Below are 18,359 nucleotides of genomic sequence, written 5' to 3'. Positions count from 1 at the left end.
TTATTATTTTTCTTTTTTTCTATTGTTAAGAATTATATTAAGAGACTAACGTTAATGGTGCTCTTATTAATAACCATCTTAAAAGATTAGTTACCATCAATGATTATTTAAATAAAAGATTTAGCCATTTAATGGTATTTCTAATAGCAATAGCTAGTCAGTGATTCGAATTATACAATTGTATTAAAATGTGAAGGTAAGAGAGACAGATGGATATGTAAGAGTGTGTATTATATGTATATGCAGACGTAAGGAAGATGGAGGAAGCTGTGGCACTGATTTGTCACTGAAATGAAAATCGATGATAGAGCTGACACTCTTCTGCTATCACCGCATGGACGATCACTTTCTACCTAATTGATCCATCGCTCTCTCCCTCTCTCTGCCGCCATGAGAGACTCATACACACACGCGCGCGCACACATTTCTAACAAGTGATATAACTCTCTTTTAGGGTTTCATTTTAGTAATTTTTTACCCAAAATACAACTTCATTCACTCGGGTGACCTAAGCAATTGTCATTGTATTCACATCTGAATTAATGGATCATAGCAGTAGTGACTCTGCTCTTTTACATGTATACCCTGGCTTTAAAATATCTTTTTATTCAAATAATGACGTTGCGCAAACAAGTTGCTACAAAAATAGTAGGAACTATCTATGCCAAAAACACAATTCTTCATACAAAGAAAAAGAAACAACACAATTCTATTTGATAAAATGCTTTTTTTTTTTTTACCTCTCTGCTTGATAAGTTATATTTAGTTGAGTTTTTCTATCTTTGTATTGACCACACAATTACATATAAGACCTACTAATTTTACATTTTAAAAGAAAATATTATGAGTCAAATCCTTTACCAAAAAAAATAAAAAAAATTCAATGCTATTTGAGGGCATTGAATTCGAGAAACGTTATGACACGCATCCATGCACACTTACGTTAACTATGCTCAGACACTTACGTCACTCTTTTATTTTATTATTAGATTCTCATATTTTTTATTTATTTTTTATGGTTAGGGGATTTGTTCTACTGACCATTTTGCAGGCGCACTGTCAATTTTCATGATGGATTTGACATTTCGCTTTGCATGTTAAGTATCTCACCGCTCTCTTCCCTCGCTACTGTTTCTTCGGGTTAATACTCCCTATATAACATTTGACTTCATCTTTTACTTTAATCGTTTTAATTCTCTATCTACTTTAATAGTACTAACTAAAATCACATTATATCGTTATTGTCATATTAATTTACAAAATATACTTATAAATATCAATAGAAAACAAATTATAAGCAAAAAAGAATAGCTCCATAACAGACCAATTATTCAAGTACTTGCGGTTTTATATTAATTGTATGTTCCTCCTCACCTTTCACTTTCAGTGTGTCAATGGGTACACTACCCTTCTATGTTCTTTCTTTGGCTTAAAAAAAACGCTCATACATCGATTAAAGACTGAATTTCTATTGGTAAGTTAGTAGGGGATATGGACAAATAAAGTTTCCAATTGTTTAAGCAGTATATTTAGATGGATATAGATGTATACGTATACAATGGTCTGATGCTATATAATTTATAGGGATATAATAGTGATGTAAGATTAAGGTATGGACCACGAGGGGAATTAGAATCGAGATAAATACTCATGATCCGATGAACCGTACCTTCTCTATTGCACTCTTAAGTTGGCATGCACTTGTACTAATCAATTCACTGCATATATATGTATAGATGCATGGGGATTTGCCATGCAAAGAAACAAATGCACTTCTCTTACTCACGTATCATATATAGCCATATATGTGAAACTTGAGAAAACGTGCGAGTCCAAATTTGAAATTTGTATTTATATGTACATATGATGACAAAAGCAAAGCTTTCATTAGAATAGACTTGTCGTGTCCTCTGCCATTCTGCATCCTCCGTCCAAATTTACTATTAGATTGCTTTGCCCACATTTTTTTAATTTATTTCTTAGTATCTTCCACCATAACCATTCTAATGGCCAACAATACTAGCTCCAATTTCATTTGGATAGAAAATGGGACAAAGTTTTATGAACATGTAGCTCGTTTGATTTACTTGATAGTGGTGGTTCAAATCAAGAAAAAGAAAATATGGTTCCTCCCATAATATTTAGTTATTTACCTTAAAAATATGTAAAATTGTTTTGAAATATTTTCTAAAACAATTTTTAGTTAAAAAAAAAGAGGCAAATTTGGTGGTCGTGAAGATATGACCATCATCCTATAAGAAACTAAGTGGCTAAAAAGAAAACCAAAATGAATGGTCTTAGTTTTTTTGTTAATCCTCTAAATCTCTAATGAACTATTTTAATTCTTTAAACAATTATGTAGTTTTGCCATTTTGTCGCTTTTAAATTTCCGTGGAAAACCATATCTAAATAAATGTGGGCTGTGGAAGCCCCTTGGTACATTGGTTGACTAAAGGTTGATTAATGCTTCTACACCAAAAAAGTCTGGGGTTCGAGTCCCAGGTATTGCGATTTATTAACAAATTTGCAGATTGATGGAGGCAAGTGTGCAAGAGATCTCCAACGATGTACAATTATAGCCGTTCGTCAGGATTCTACGCAGAGAAGGAAGTGTCGACAGGTCGTGGATCATTGAAGGTATTCATCAAGATTACGAAGAAAGAAGTGTAGTCTGTCGTGAATCTAATAAGGGTCGGAAGGAATTGTCAGTTGTAGAATCGTCTATGTAACAATTCTCATAATTTGCAATTAATAATAAATCTAGACGACAAAAAAAAATAAATAAATGTGGGCTTAATTGTCTTTATGGCCCAGTTACCTTTTATCCGCATGGCCCAGTTACCTTTCTTATTCGTCGTTGCGCTGACTTTTGCTTCCTCATCCTCGTCTGAACTTCACGAGTTCTTGATGATTCTTTCTCTTGCGCAAATTCTTCCTCGATTGTTACAGGATCAAATTTGGATGAGAATTTTAAAATCCAAAACAAAAATTGGATGATAAGTCAACACATATACGTCTCATTCCAATAATGTTTACCAACCTAATAAAATTTCAACACATATAAATAGTATTATCTATTATGGGTAGCAGTGCGAGGTCTAAACATATTCTTTGAATTGTCTCAACATTAAAGAGCTCTGGCATCGACATTCTGGTAATGTCAGCAACATTACATCCAAGCATATTACTATATTCATATGAATAGTATCAGGGCCGGTTATATGCATGTGCAACTGGTGCATTTGTATTGGGTCCAACAAATTTAAGGTCCAAATTCATAGTTTTTATATTATTTAACTATTTAATTATGCTGAAATTTTATAAAATATCTATATGTAAAAACCTAAAATTCTATTTTAAAAAGTAATATTGAGGCCCAAAATTAATAAACAAAAATAATAGGTCCAAATAGCTATAAAATACAAAATAGTTTATGAAATATAACTTTTTGTTCTTTATCCAATTTTTCTTATTAAAGATAAGATTTTTTTTGTATGGCAGCGGGTCTTGCCGATGAGTGAACCGGATCTAAATAGTATGCTCAGCAACACATGAAATGTATAAACTGATTTAAGAATACTCAATAATATAATGACTGTATTCAAAATTCCAAATATAATTCATGCTTGTATGCTAACAAATATATTTTGGACCCTACAATATATACGAAAATTTTCATTGCAAACTTGTAAAGCAGGGTAGTCACAAATGATTTTCTTACACAATTTATCTAGTGAATACAATATATAAATTTGATGGTTTTGTTTAACCCTATTACATGCTCAAAAGATCTTGACGACCGCAAATTGAGAATTTCTCGTTGACCGCTAGCTAGTTCATGTCTGACAGCTTTCTTTGTTTGTAGTCTTGTAGGGGTCAATTGTCATGTGAATAGAATTGACTAATAAAAAACTCTTGATATTTCTGTAGGAATTCGTACCGGTTTATAACGATTTATAAATACTAATTACGAATTTAATTGTCAGGAACCGTGTAGATAAAGAATTAAATCTAGATCTTAGGTTTGAATATACCTGGATATTCTGCAGCGGAAAGGTGAACCATATTAATTCGAGGTTGTTTTAGCATCCCAAGTGTTGTGCCTTTACCGGTATCCACACGCACACAAACTGGATCAGAAAGGATGCTAGTCTCGTTGAGATCTAATCTCAAAACTTAGACAAACAATTTGTCTCTTATATTTTAGGGTTCAACAAGAATACTTCATGTCAAACGTAACACACATATCTATATATATGATTACTACGTTTAACCTAATTACTTTAGGTTTAGTAATGGGCTGAAGCCCAACTACCTTTATTTAGTATTCTACGTGCACATATATATGTATATCATATATCACATATATATATTATATAATAAACACTTTATTATAAATACACAAATATAAATATATATGTATATCTCATATAACATATATATTATATTATAATCCCAACATTGATTTAATCCAAATTAAACTCAATTATACTTTGATCCAATTTGCTTAGGTATGTGACCTTGTAGGTTCGTATAATATTAGCAATGAGTCTTAAACTCATAAATTATAAGCGGTCTCTAGCAAAACATTATAACCACCTAATATTATACGAATGTCAAACCTCGACATTTCAACTTCAATTAGAGTAAAGTACAAACGATTTCATGACATTCCCAACAATTTTTTGGTGTCTTCTCTTCATAACTTTTTTAGAACCAACCTCCAAAAATCATGCCGCTCATTGACTCATTTCCTTACTGAGTTATTTATGCAAGGCCTTGGTCTTATGGACTTGAGATTTAATGTTGGGCCTAACATCAAACGACTTGTCAAGATGGATTAGATTGTTTCGGGAAGAGACTATTTAAAATTTTAGTCACTATTAATTGATCGTACCTCGATTAAAACATATTTAACACCCAAAAAACTCAAAATAATAGGACTTCATTTGATTAAATATATTTATACTCATCAAACTTACTAAGTATATTTGATGGAGTCACACCACTAAATCATGAAATTGTATACTAAATCTATTAGTCTAATAGTAATAATCTTTTATTTATTGTATTAGTAGAAAGAAGCACATATTTTTTGCTTTAAGAACTTTAATAATTTGTATGAATCTTTAGAAAACCTCAGTTGTTTTCCAAAAGTAGCCTAAAAAGACTTTAAGCTCACGAATTTAAGTCACATGGATTTTTGTAATAATAAAACTAATGAAATTATAGGAAAACAAACGATATAATTTTTTATACACAATTTGATAAAAAGATAATAATATGATTTTGATAAAATGAAAAAGGAAATATGAATCTGATAAGATTTACACCGAAGAAGACAAATTAGAAAAAAAGGAAAGAATATACAGATACGTTAAAATGAAAAAGATATTTACGTCAATCTATTGATTATTAAAAGGTTAATTTTGTCATTAAAAGCAAAAGTACTTTGCCCAAAGGCGTGCTACGTCACGTAAATTATACAACACGATGAGGGCTTTTTGGGAATTTCATAATAAAGCTAACCTCATAATATATATCTTCTGCAATTCCGTCCACCCAAAACAACTGACATGGAAACTACTTTTGAGTTTAATAAAATAAAATCAATACTATTTATTCGGTCAACATTTTTATTTTGATGAAGTAAAATATTATTAATATAACGAAAAATACGTTTTCTCCGAATGAAAAAAACAATTTTACACAGAAATAATCTCTGACATATTTCTCAAGTAAAAAAAAAATCTGTACTTTTTCTTTTCATACATTAATAAATTAAACTAAAATAAAATTTAAAATTATTTATTAAATCGCTAGTTGCTATTAATCAGGAGAGCTGAGCTACTTCTAAATGCTTTTTACAGAGATGCTTTCTTCTTCTTCTTTCTCTCTCTAAAAACTTTGTTTCATTCTCTCTCTCTCTAATTTTCTTTTTGGTTTTTGGTTTGGCTTATTTGAAGTGTTTAATCTTATTCAGTTTCTGAGAAAATTAGGTGGGGAGGTGAAAAAGGGGAAAAATCATTGAATTTGGTTTCTCTCTGCTGTGCAATAATTTTCGGAGAGGATTGTGAAGAAGCTCTTATGTAAGAAGATATCATTATATAGTTATTACATGGGAATCTGACATTCTAAACAACTGTCTGTGGGGTTAATTTTGTCCAAGAACAACAGAGATGTCTCAGACCAACTGGGAAGCTGATAAAATGTGAGTTCTTTTTTTTTTTCTTTTCATTTTGATGGGTTTTGATTTTTCCTCACTTGTATTGTTCTGCTTGCTACTAAAGGTGTTAATTTTTGGTTGGGTTTTAGATTCTGAGTGTTTTTGAAGTGATTTCTAGGGTTCGGGTTTTATAAATGCGTTGTCTTTCTTCCGTACCCAGCTACAGTTTGATTTTAGGGTTTGTGTTCAGAGTCTTTAATTAAGTTTCAAAATTTTATTGCTTATACTTGATCTGGATTCCGCTGATTTTGTGGGTTTAGCTTATTATTTCAACTTGTTACATTTTTTTTTTTTTAGTTTTCTCCTTTTTGGACATTCGTGCTTTGTTTTGCCGTTAGAGGGGGGTTGTGTTACTTTGCGGGTTTCTCTAGTTTCTATTCTCAGAAAGCATCCTTACTAGATTTCTGTGGTTGGGGGAAACTTTTAGTTAGGTGAGTTTTGTATGTTTTGGCCAAAGTTTAGTTCTTTGTGTTGTCAGTCACTGTCAAGGAGCTTCAATTTTTTTTGGATAATTGGTTTATCCAATTCTGGTTGACTCTTGTGGCATCAGGTTTCTTTTTGTTACTGTCCCAATTTTACTCTTCTTTTTGGTATGCAAGTATGTGACTTTAAGCTCCATCAAGAAAGTTTCCTGATTTTGGTGTTTTTGCTCATAACTGGATGGTTTGTTTATGGGACATTGTTTAGTCGGAAGTTGTGCCCCTGTTTGGCGAGTGCCCTTTGTTGGATTTTAAAGACAAGTTTTGAATGTAACAGGTTGGATGTCTATATCCATGATTATCTGGTTAAAAGAGACTTGAAAGCTACAGCACAGGCTTTCCAAGCTGAAGGAAAAGTGTCACCGGATCCAGTCGGTAAGAAATCACGATCTTCTTGACCTTATTGGCTACGAATCTAATAAAGATTCTTTGTTCTGCAGTGTCTTTTTTCCTAATGACCTTCATATTCTTCTTGCATTGTTTTGTAGCTATTGACGCACCTGGTGGATTTCTGTTTGAGTGGTGGTCTGTCTTCTGGGATATATTTATTGCTAGGACCAATGAGAAGCATTCCGAGGTTGCTGCATCTTACATCGAGGTCTCTTTCTTTTTAACCCTGACCACTAGTAATTCTATAACTGCTCAAAGCTCCGATAGTCTCTTTATTTAGTGATATGGAGTTAGCACATTGGTTGTCCTTATTTGTTTACAGTTGAATTGTGTTCTCTCTTATCCTGTGTTTTCAGAGACGATTTAGGAGTTGTATATGTACAATTAGAAATATATTCTCCAGTTAGTATGTTAAGGATGTTTGACTAGGCTGGGGTATTTTCTATTTTGTTTTGATTAAGTTTATAAGATCTAAAATTGTGGGTGTGTGTTTACAGACACAGATGATCAAAGCACGAGAACAGCAATTGCAGCAATCTCAGCACCCACAAGTTTCACAGCAGCAGCAGCAACAACAACAGCAGCAAATACAAATGCAACAACTCTTGTTGCAACGTGCACAGCAACAGCAGCAGCAACAACAACAACATCATCACCATCAGCAACAACAGCAGCAGCAACAGCAACAACATCAAAATCAACCACCTTCTCAACAGCAGCAGCAGCAACCAACGCCTCAACACCAACAGCAGCCAACACCACAGCAGCAGCCACAGAGAAGAGACGGGTCCCACCTTGCAAATGGATCAGCAAATGGACTCGTTGGTAATAACAGTGAACCAGTTATGAGGCAAAATCCTGGGTCTGGGAGCTCCTTAGCTAGTAAAGCATATGAGGAGCGGGTCAAAATGCCTACTCAGAGGGAGTCCTTAGATGAGGCTGCTATGAAGGTTAGTTTAGGCTAGGCGTGTGTTTAAATTCCATTTCTTTTTTTTTTTACACCCTAGTTTCATCAAATGGTATAATACAAATTTTTGTTGGCTTCAGCGATTTGGGGACAATGTTGGGCAACTGTTGGATCCAAGTCATGCATCAATGTTGAAATCTGCTGCAGCCTCCGGACAGCCTGCAGGGTGCTGTTCTCATACTTCTATCTTCATTGTTTCCACTTATATCCTATGCTACCTCGCCTAGTATAAAATGAATATGTTGCATCGAAAAATCATTCAATATCTCTCTCTTGTTCTAAATGCTATTTGCTGGTGAATCACAGGCAAGTGTTACACAGTACAAGTGGTGGTATGTCTCCACAGGTTCAAGCTCGAAATCAGCAACTTCCTGGGTCTGCAGTGGTATGTAATATTGAATCTATTAGTCCCTTGTAGATGTTTACTGTTAGTTAATACTCACTGGCTTATTTGTGTTTAGGATATTAAAAGTGAGATCAATCCCGTGCTCACTCCCAGAACTGCTGTTCCAGAAGGATCGTTGATTGGAATTCCTGGTAGGTTTGCTGTGTTGAGGCTGAGTGTATCATTTCAGTAGGTTAAGCGTGACAAATGTAGTATAAGTACTTCAGCTCACAAGAATTTGATTAGGATTAATGACTGGTTTCCTGTTTCAGGTTCAAATCAAGGCAGCAACAACCTTACACTTAAAGGGTGGCCACTCACTGTAAGCTTTATCCATGCATTTTGATCTAGCTTGTCTCACTCCCTTCTCTCAAAAGAATTTTCTTTTGACTGCTGCTTTCTTTCCTGATCTAGGGATTTGATCAGCTTCGTTCTGGTCTTCTTCAGCAGCAAAAACCATTTATGCAGTCTCAGTCTTTTCACCAACTCAACATGTTGACTCCGCAGCATCAGCAACAGCTCATGCTGGCTCAACAGAATCTAAATTCACAGTCCGTCAGTGAAGAGAACAGAAGACTTAAAATGCTATTGAACAACCGGAGCATGAGTCTAGGAAAGGATGGCCTTGGGAGTTCTGTTGGGGATGTGCTACCAAATGTCGGATCGTCTTTACAACCTGGTGGCTCTCTTTTGCCTCGTGGAGACACCGATATGCTACTAAAGGTTGGCCTTGTCTTCTTTTTTTACAAATCTTAAGTGGTTGGCTTTAATGTCTTTCAAAATTTTGCTACTCTGAGTAAACTTTAAGAGTATTGTTTGGTAAATGTGGAAGAAGATATAATAATCTTTGCTCTTTTTCAATGGCTGTGACGTTTGTTCTATAGTTTTAATAATTGATTATGCTTTGTAGTTAAAGATGGCTCTGTTACAGCAGCAGCAGCAACATCAACAGCAGGGTGGTGGTAATCCACCACAGCCACAGCCGCAGCCACAAGCACTTAATCAGCTTGCCCTTTCAAATCCGCAACCACAGAGTTCAAATCACAGTATTCATCAACAAGATAAATTGGCAGGTGGTGGTAGTATTACGATGGATGGTAGCATGTCAAATTCTTTTCGAGGAAACGAACAGGTCTGTTCTTAAATTCCTGTTTCTTTTCCTAATTCATGTTTCAATGATCTGTTGCATACGTTTTTAGTTTCTGGTGAGTCTGAGGTTGGTTCCTAAACTTGTTTTGCATTTAATTGAAGGTATTGAAGAATCAGGGTGGGAGGAAAAGAAAGCAACCGCTTTCGTCTTCTGGGCCAGCTAATAGTTCAGGAACAGCTAACACTGCGGGACCATCACCAAGCTCAGCACCTTCTACACCTTCAACTCATACTCCTGGAGATGTGATTTCTATGCCTAATCTGCCGCACAGCGGTGGTTCCTCCAAATCAATGATGATGTTTGGCACTGAAGGAACTGGGACTCTTACATCTCCATCAAATCAGTTGGTGGGTTTTCTTAAGAGCATCTCCAATACCCTCCTCTATTTTGATGGGAAAGAATAAGGGTTTTTCTAATCAATATGAATTAGTAGCATTAATTATTGGCTATTTTGCAGGCTGATATGGATCGATTTGTGGAAGATGGGTCACTTGACGACAATGTTGAGTCTTTTTTATCCCAGGAGGATGGTGATCAACGGGACGCTGTTACACGGTGTATGGATGTTAGTAAAGGTGTGTGTTTTAGCCTCACTCAACATTATTCGACAATAACACGGTGAACTTTTCTTCAGTAAGCCAACAGTATTTCTCAATCACTACAATGATGGCTCTGCACTAGGTTTCACGTTTAATGAAGTGAATTCAGTACGTGCGAGCACAACCAAAGTTACCTGTTGCCATTTCTCATCGGATGGAAAAATGCTTGCTAGTGCCGGACATGACAAAAAGGTAAGCCAGAAATCATCATTTGGTCTTCTGGCGTTCTGAAACTTAAAGAGCCTCTTGGTTTGATTCATTTTGCAGGCTGTACTATGGTACACAGACACTATGAAGCCAAAGACGACCCTAGAGGAGCACACAGCTATGATAACAGATATACGTTTTAGTCCAAGCCAACTTCGCCTTGCAACTTCTTCGTTTGACAAAACTGTCAGGGTTTGGGATGCTGATAATGTAAAGTGAAAGTTGATCGATGGACTATGTTATTTTATCTCTCCATGAATATATATTTGTTTCTGACGTTGTGAATCTACTTTGCAGAAAGGTTATTCCCTTCGTACTTTCATGGGACATTCTTCTATGGTTACATCACTTGACTTCCATCCCGTAAAGGATGACCTCATATGTTCCTGTGACAATGATAACGAAATAAGGTACTGGAGCATCAACAATGGAAGTTGCACAAGAGTGTACAAGGTAGATTTTTTTCTCTTGAAAGCCAGTAGTTCAACATTATTTACCTGCTTAATTTAGCAAATAGATACATATAATTTCACTTTTTTCTTTCCACAGGGTGGCTCCACCCAGATGAGGTTCCAACCACGTGTTGGAAAGTATCTTGCGGCTTCATCAGCAAATCTTGTCAATGTACTAGATGTTGAAACACAAGCTATTCGACACTCTTTACAGGTTTAGCGTTCAAACTTTTCTTACTCGAGGTTGCTGATAGATGCTAATATGTACTACTAGCAAGAGAGCAACTAAAAAAAGGTTTACTAATTCGTCTTTATAGGGGCATGCTAATCCGATAAACTCGGTGTGCTGGGATCCTTCTGGTGACTTTTTGGCATCGGTTAGTGAAGATATGGTAAAAGTATGGACACTGGGGACTGGTAGTGAAGGGGAATGTGTTCATGAGCTAAGCTGCAATGGCAACAAATTCCAGTCATGTGTTTTCCATCCCGCTTACCCCTCGCTGCTCGTAATTGGTTGCTACCAGGTAAAGTTGAAATCATTACAATGTCTGATTAAAAAAAGTTTGTGAAAAAATTAATCTAAAAATCCCAACTTTACTCCTAAACTTGTTTGTGCGTGCAGTCTTTAGAACTATGGAACATGTCAGAGAACAAGACGATGACATTACCAGCTCACGAAGGGCTAATTACGTCGTTGGCTGTATCAACTGCAACTGGATTGGTTGCATCAGCTAGTCATGATAAACTAGTGAAGCTGTGGAAGTGAAAACTATGAGAGGAAAAGACATGTTTGTTCTTTAGGTATTATTATTAGTAATCATGGTTTTTTTTAACTTGTAGTGTTCTCTCTCGGCCATTATCTCGATCTCAAGATAGTTTTTCAGATATTGAACAAATGTTGTTGTATGATCTGACGAAATTGGGATCTTGAGAAATTGTGAAAAACTCTTGTTGTAATCTTCTTAGTCCTTCTGGCTCAGCTTTAATTTACTGACACTCTTCACTTTCGTTTGATATTTATATTTGAACGTTTTAAAAACTCTTAAGCGTTTTTCTAAACGCTTGAAATTTGAAATATGAGAGCCATCCATTACAGTTGAATCTTAGTTTGGCCGATTTGGTAGACCTTTGATTTGTAAAATTGTTGTATGTTGAAACTTGAAAGTATTTTTAGATGAACAAAACTACTTTGTCCAAAAAAAAAATAACAACACAAAAGTACACGCAAACGTGAAAAAGTTGTAATTGCCATTACAAAATCATCCCCATTCAATCGCAATGGCTCCACCGTATCTCAGATCGTTGTAATTGGGTGATGGAGAAAGACTTTAGCAGGAGCAAATGGTCACCCTACCCTACCCGAGGCCTAAGGCCGAAACTCCATTAAGCATAAGTCCTTTATAAGAAAGCCATAACTACTAGAATAACCAAAAGTCCGAAGACTTGACTCCAAGAGGCCATCTCGAAAAGTAAGCGAGGCGGCTAAAAAAGAAGCGGAGTAGTCGAAATCTTCAAAAAACCCAAAATAGATCATCACATGAACCAAAACTAGGAAAACAGTACAACAAAAACACATTACACAGACCCCATCTTTATCTTTCATTGTCGAGTCTAGTATAGTGAAGATGCATAAAGTACACATTTTTCCAGATTCGTTACCTACTACCGTGATGTTCTGAAATTGATGCTTCTTCTCGTCTCTGTTCTCAACCCTGATATAAACAGAGCCGTGCCTAGAGTAATGAAGGCCGGAGGCGAGTTGATTAATAATGTTGTATCGTTTAAAATAAATTCTTTAATTCGCAAAAAAAAAAAAAAACTACAATACAACATGAAAAATTTAAATATTGAAAATCAACTTAAAATCTGTTATCGTCTATATGCATATTTCACTACAGTTAAATTTAAGATAGTAGATTTACGGTGATGTGAACATGATTTAGCAATTAGTCAACATCCAAATACAGTAGCTGAAGAAAAGAAGTGAGCACAATTGTAAATTGAAATTTGACTTGTGAATAATTTGTACAAAATTGTTTCAAATCCTATAACTAAGGCACGGCCGTGGATATAACCATGTGTATACATACTTTTGGAAGTAAGCCACAGAGATCCAAGGTGCTATGGCTCTAGTATACAAGGCTTCATTCCACCATTCTTCTTTAGCAAATGTCTGAGAGCAAAGCTCCAAAAGTGGGACGAAATTGTAATCTTTACTAGTCCTTTTGGCTCAGCTTTAATTTACTGACACTTCTTGACTCGGTTTGGGTTGGTTTGGTTATTATACCTGAACGTTTTAAACACGTTTTTCTCTAGCCATCTATTTGGGCCTATTTAAAACTATACGCAAACGTGATAGTTGTAAACGCCATTACGAAATCCTAAACGCAAATTCAAAGTGTGAAAGTCGTCTTCTTTCAATCGCGATGGCTCCGTCGTATCTGAGATCGTTGTAATTGGGTGATGGAGAAAGACGATAACAGCGACAAGGTTAGCACTTTAGCAGGAGCTTCATCGAACTTTTTTGCTTAATTTTGATTCCTCAATCGAAGAATGAAATGTTCGAATGTTAAATTGATCCAAGTTCTGATATACTCTTAAACCTCAGGTTTGTCTTTCAGTGAAGGGGAAATGTACGTTAGAGCAGCCTGAGGAAATGGTGACATATCTGAAGGCATCTATAAGAGAATTGAGTGTGAAAGTGAACGAACAGGTGCTCTTGTTTCTTCCTTTCTCAGCAAATAAAAAGTCTCTTGTTTCTTAGTCTATCTTATGGTGTTTGTGATCAAACAGTGCAAAGGTTTTAACTTTTGTTTGCTATATGTAACTTAGAATCAGAGAAAATGTCATGTTAAGGATAAGCTTCAGCAGTTGCGAGAAAGGATAAGCAAGGAAGGTGTTGATGTTTCAGTCCAGGAGTTGATACCGCTTCTGAGATCATTCAAGGTAAATTAGTGTTGAGATCACTAGATTGTGAGTGACCCTATGTGGTGTGACCTTAATAGTTTTAGGATTATTCAGGAATTAGAAAAGGAGGAATCTCAAGTCCGGTCTAATTGTAAGCGTTCTGCTTTAGAAGATGCAGTTCATGGTTTGGAGGAGAGAGTTGCTAAGGGGCTTGATGGTGAGATTCACGAGGAAGATTTAGATGGTTTGTTGTTTGAATCTTTAGATAATCTCACTTCAGCAAAGAAGGTACTCTTTGTATCCTATAGACAGCCTCTATGCATCTTGTAGTTGATTCAGGTTTTTCCAAGAAGTTTATTGTTGCATTCCCTTCATTTTATTGTAGGAGCTTGCTGCAGCACTAAGAGAAATAGTGTCTCTGAAGCGACAGATTGATGATGTGCCATGCCAATCTGAACTCCTCCAGTATGCCCTTCTTCATTTACTTCCTTACTTCTCAGATAATCATGCTCTGGATTTGGCACTTTGTATTTGTGTACTCCTTCGCGTTGAAACTCTTCCATCTCAACAATGAATCTGATTCAACACTACTCCCTCTGGTTTTATGAGCAAATATCTGTATGCTGTAAATATATGGAATCATCATGTCAGGAATCAAGTTGATTTGCCTCTAGCTTTTAGGAATCCAGTTTCACTATGGCTAATTTCCCACTTGCTGTATTTGTTTCACGCTAAAGTCCAGTATTTCATTCCATGCAGATATGAAAGAAGATTCTCAGAGCTGAATGTCTGTATTCAGGTTCGAATAGTCAAATTAATATTCGCCTCGTTGCTTTGCAGGTTTTTTTCGTAGTTGAAAATGAACTTTCTAGCTTGACGGACATTTGTTTGATTTCTGACTAAAAACAGGAGAAACTTCAACAAACTAGGAAGCTCTATGCAACATACAATACGCTTTTAGAAATCAAAGATTTGATGGTAAAGGAGACATCACTACTGAATTCAATTGGTTCACAGGTAAAAGATTTTCGGTAACTAGAATCATCTACTTTGTACTACTTTGAGAAAAGCTTAGGTTCATTACCAAGTTTGTTTACGTTTCTGCTTTCCCCTTCCAGTGTAACTCTTGGCGAGTCAAAGTTTCACCATAATTCTTGATTAACTGTTGATTTGAATGTAGTTTGAAGACGTGATTGGTACACCTGCTGGCCGTGTGAAGCTTATTGATTCAATGGAAGGAGTCATGAAAGGAATCCAACAGGTAATCTGAGTTATATTCATTCAGGTATTGAGGTACACAGCATGAACTAGCCCTTGCACATAACGATAGCTGTACGATTTGTCATAACAAAATGTTTAAAGTGCAGAAGATAGGAAAAGTACAACTTGGGCTTCAAGAAGAGCAGAGGCTCCGTGATGCTTCAAAAGAAAAGTATGTAGCAGCAGCTGCAGAGCAAAGAAAATGCTACACTGTACTAAGAGCATTCCAGGTTAGCACAAAAGAGGAAATAAGTATTTATACTGGAAAACCCGAGAGTCAACTACTTGATGACTTATGTAGTGCTAAATTACTCAATGGCAGGAGGAATGTACTAAGAATGAGAAGCTGAGGAGTCATATATCTGCTGTAAACACCTCTGACTCCAAAGAAGGGGTGGAATAGGGTATATGAAGTGGCTCTCCTTTCTAGTTTCAGCTAACCAGTGTAGAGCCAGAGTTGATTTAGACATGATTCTCTTGTGATATGCTGTATCCATATGCTCAGCCTTGCACGGAAATATACGAAAATTTATAGGCCTAGAAATAGCAGGTTTGGTTGACCAAATGGTTATAAGCCATGAGAAACTATTATACTCTAAATAAGTTTGAATACAAACCTAGAAAGGTACAGAGCATTGTACAAAGCTATTAAACAAATAACAACTTAGAACCAAAAAACTGAAAAAAAAAAACAACTTAGAAGGAGAGCCACACTCATCGTCTCTCATATTCAGACTTAAATCATGTGGCTTCTTTTTCAGGATCTGATATGTGAACCGGATCTCTGATATCTCGTCCCCTTGAGATGATGCTTCCTTGATGTTATCTACCTGCAAATCATATATGCACATGGTTTTATGGCCTGAGCAAAAAGATTCAAAGCTGATAAAACCCAGAGCAGTTGATAACTCTTTATTTTTGTATCCTCAGTTTGTTATATCACAATGCAAAATAAGACCTGATTACTCTACTCCACTGTGTATTTGTAAGAAGCTAACCAAAATTTCTGCTAAAGTCTGATTTTCTTTATAAAGAAGTCACCTGGTTGTGTAAAGATCCGGTGACAGGCACTGGAGGTAGGTTGATGACTCGGCCTTGCACGAAACTCCGGGGGCATTTGTGGTGTTTCTCTAGAGCTGCCTCCTTCATACATTTGGCCTAGTTTGTATGGACTGTCACTTGTGTTGTTCTTTGACTTCGGTTTATGAGACAAACCCGTAGACCATGAGCCCCCGCTTGATCCTGCCAAGGCCATTATCACATCCGCCTGCAAAAAAATAACATTCATGTGATGAACTTCCCAATTTTTCTACCTTTTTAGATATCAAAATGTGGTCAAATAAATTGAATATCAAGTGTGTAAGTGTTAGGGATAATCACCTTGTTTGGGTGAACATCATCAAAGACATGAGCTTGACCGCCATAGAAGATGGTCATTTGCTTAGTACTAGACGCCAAGTCTTTCCGATTTCCGGTACTGCAAATACAGAGTGTATTGAAATGACTCGAAGACAATATCAAAAGACCAGAGACAAAACATAAAACACTAGCAGCTAACTGACCTTGAAGGGGAAAAACTTTCGAGCTTGCTCGAGCTTGGCATTGTAAAAGAACTCAAGATACTGGGACCTTTCATCCCTGTTCGTGAACCTTCATCAGCAGCTGTCTGAGCAATAACTGATAGGCCTACGTTTTCATCTTTAAATCTGCTTGTAGACAGCTTATGAAGCAAATGACTGATCTGCCCCCCTCCGCGTGGAGGCTGGTTTGCCAAAGGATTCACATTCATGGAGAAGCTTCCAGGCCCGTTTCTAAGTAACTATGTTATGACAATGACAGATTACAGAAACTGAGTTTTATGTAGCTGTGAACATGGGTTGTATAGGTTCTGTTTTTTTGTTTTTTTACCTTGGACCAATGCAGAGTCTCTGGGTGCTCTTGAGTTGTGAAGTGTGAATCCGAGTTACTTCTCTTGTTTCCTGAAAATCGATTGCTCATGATTGAGCCAGAAGCATCACTTCTTGGTCCAAACACTTGTATCCCATCAAGATGATTCCCTCCACCGCTGTGTCTTTCGACTAAACAATGATAAAATATGGATAAGTAACTTAAAGATTGTTGAGGCAACTCAAGGAGAGAGAGAGAGAGGGAGAAAATGAGAGGTATTAAAGAAGGCCAATTCATATAAAAAGCATCACAACCTCAAATGGCTATGACCCACCAAACTCATCAGTCAAATTCACTCTCACTGTCCCAACTAATCATCCACCAGAGGCATTATGTTTGGACAGAGAGATAGATAGGGAGGGAGAGTCCTTAACACAATAACACTACTAGAGTTCAATCAACCACATGCTCACACACAATCCATTTTCATATTTATAAAATTTCCAAACTAAAAAACAATATGGCAAGAAATGAAACAAGACAATGTACATTCACATTTTGTTCAACTTCAACCCCAAAGATGTGTTCCATTTTCTACTTAGGAGATCGAATCATAAATGAATTGACTAAAAAGTTGAAACTAACTCACATGACCTTTTACACTTTCAAATCATGGTGAATCAAAGCTCGATCGTTAAACCAGACTAGCAAAAAGAAAGAATGGAACTTTAAATCGAATCTATTTACCAAAATTTAAACTTTCCGTAGATAGAAACCCTAAATGTACAGAGGAGTATCAGCTCAAAATCACTATAAGCACACTTCAACAAGAAAAAAAACATCAAAGAGAGTTAGAGACAGAGCAGAACCGAGATCGGAGGTTGAGGAGAGACCGCCGCGTCCACCGGCGGTGGAAGCAGAAGCCGTAGAGGGAGTCATCGCCGCTTTATCCGTTGGTAGCCTATGGTCAGCCATGGGAGTGGAGGCTAAAGTTGGAGTCTTGGAGCCTAGAAAGTCATGGAACAAGAGCTTATCTTGTTCTGTCTGTCGGAGACGAGAATCAATATCAGTGGTTCGCTGGCCAATGTTGTGGTTCACCATCATCAAACCAGTGTGTCAGTGTGGCCACTTCGCCACCACATCCTCCGTTACAGTCTCTCTCTGGCAGAGTATTATTTCATGGACACACTCAACGAGAGAGAGAAAGAGAGATATACTACTATTTATCAGTTTTTTGTTTTTTTTTTTTTCTGGGTAAGTGTAAAATAAAGGTTGTCTTTTTGTTCTTCAAGCTACTTTATTGGGTTTCTCTTACATGATTTTAATTCCCTTTAATATTATAATAATCACATCTTTCAAATGAAATACTATGATTTAAAAGTTCAGCCAACATATGTACGATTGTAAAATCATGGCATCATAGACTACATTAAGGTTATCATAGATTCAT

General features: G+C 36.2%; 3 protein-coding genes across 3 annotated transcripts; 2 read left to right on the top strand and 1 right to left on the bottom strand.

Annotated features, from left to right (window-relative positions):
• Positions 1-5,778: 5,778 nt before the first annotated feature.
• LOC9305335 (transcriptional corepressor LEUNIG) lies at positions 5,779-11,863 on the top strand. Its single transcript, XM_021018270.1, has 18 exons — positions 5,779-6,211; positions 6,983-7,080; positions 7,194-7,303; positions 7,593-8,045; positions 8,143-8,228; positions 8,369-8,447; positions 8,524-8,599; positions 8,720-8,769; positions 8,862-9,170; positions 9,358-9,579; positions 9,699-9,944; positions 10,055-10,172; positions 10,279-10,388; positions 10,464-10,613; positions 10,701-10,856; positions 10,953-11,069; positions 11,173-11,379; positions 11,478-11,863. The coding sequence occupies exons 1-18, from the start codon at positions 6,180-6,182 to the stop codon at positions 11,619-11,621; spliced, it is 2,763 nt and encodes a 920-aa protein (XP_020873929.1). The 5' UTR covers positions 5,779-6,179; the 3' UTR covers positions 11,622-11,863.
• Positions 11,864-13,193: 1,330 nt separating this feature from the next.
• LOC9303308 (coiled-coil domain-containing protein 93) lies at positions 13,194-16,036 on the top strand. Its single transcript, XM_021019017.1, has 11 exons — positions 13,194-13,345; positions 13,464-13,568; positions 13,688-13,801; positions 13,877-14,050; positions 14,148-14,227; positions 14,522-14,561; positions 14,672-14,779; positions 14,943-15,023; positions 15,130-15,252; positions 15,345-15,426; positions 15,784-16,036. Exons 1-10 carry the CDS (start codon positions 13,319-13,321, stop codon positions 15,423-15,425), a joined length of 933 nt encoding a protein of 310 aa, XP_020874676.1. The 5' UTR covers positions 13,194-13,318; the 3' UTR covers position 15,426; positions 15,784-16,036.
• LOC9305334 (protein TIFY 8) lies at positions 15,594-18,148 on the bottom strand. The gene is made up of 6 exons (XM_021019016.1): positions 17,779-18,148; positions 16,931-17,100; positions 16,585-16,841; positions 16,403-16,499; positions 16,064-16,289; positions 15,594-15,852 (listed from the first exon to the last, which is right to left on the bottom strand). The coding sequence occupies exons 1-6, from the start codon at positions 18,011-18,013 to the stop codon at positions 15,845-15,847; spliced, it is 993 nt and encodes a 330-aa protein (XP_020874675.1). The 5' UTR covers positions 18,014-18,148; the 3' UTR covers positions 15,594-15,844.
• Between the last annotated feature and the right edge of the window lie 211 nt (positions 18,149-18,359).

Source organism: Arabidopsis lyrata, assembly GCF_000004255.2.
Source record: "Arabidopsis lyrata subsp. lyrata unplaced genomic scaffold ARALYscaffold_7, whole genome shotgun sequence".
In the NCBI taxonomy this organism is placed as follows: domain Eukaryota; kingdom Viridiplantae; phylum Streptophyta; class Magnoliopsida; order Brassicales; family Brassicaceae; genus Arabidopsis; species Arabidopsis lyrata.
This window is presented reverse-complemented; position numbering and strand designations above follow the sequence as displayed.

Bases quoted from the DNA above. Each gene is read 5' to 3' on its own strand.
- LOC9305335 (XM_021018270.1), top strand. From the start codon at position 6,180: ATGTCTCAGACCAACTGGGAAGCTGATAAAAT. The intron at 7,081-7,193 runs GTAAGAAATCAC...ATTGTTTTGTAG, and splicing joins AGTGTCACCGGATCCAGTCG to CTATTGACGCACCTGGTGGA. The intron at 10,857-10,952 runs GTAGATTTTTTT...TTCTTTCCACAG, and splicing joins GTTGCACAAGAGTGTACAAG to GGTGGCTCCACCCAGATGAG.
- LOC9305334 (XM_021019016.1), bottom strand. From the start codon at position 18,013: ATGATGGTGAACCACAACATTGGCCAGCGAACCACTGATATTGATTCT. The intron at 17,101-17,778 runs GTTCTGCTCTGT...ATCATTGTTTAG, and splicing joins CTCCTCAACCTCCGATCTCG to TCGAAAGACACAGCGGTGGA. The intron at 16,500-16,584 runs GTCAGTTAGCTG...CTGTATTTGCAG, and splicing joins GAAAGTTTTTCCCCTTCAAG to TACCGGAAATCGGAAAGACT.
- LOC9303308 (XM_021019017.1), top strand. From the start codon at position 13,319: ATGGAGAAAGACGATAACAGCGACAAG. The intron at 14,051-14,147 runs GTACTCTTTGTA...ATTTTATTGTAG, and splicing joins ATCTCACTTCAGCAAAGAAG to GAGCTTGCTGCAGCACTAAG. The intron at 15,024-15,129 runs GTAATCTGAGTT...TTTAAAGTGCAG, and splicing joins TCATGAAAGGAATCCAACAG to AAGATAGGAAAAGTACAACT.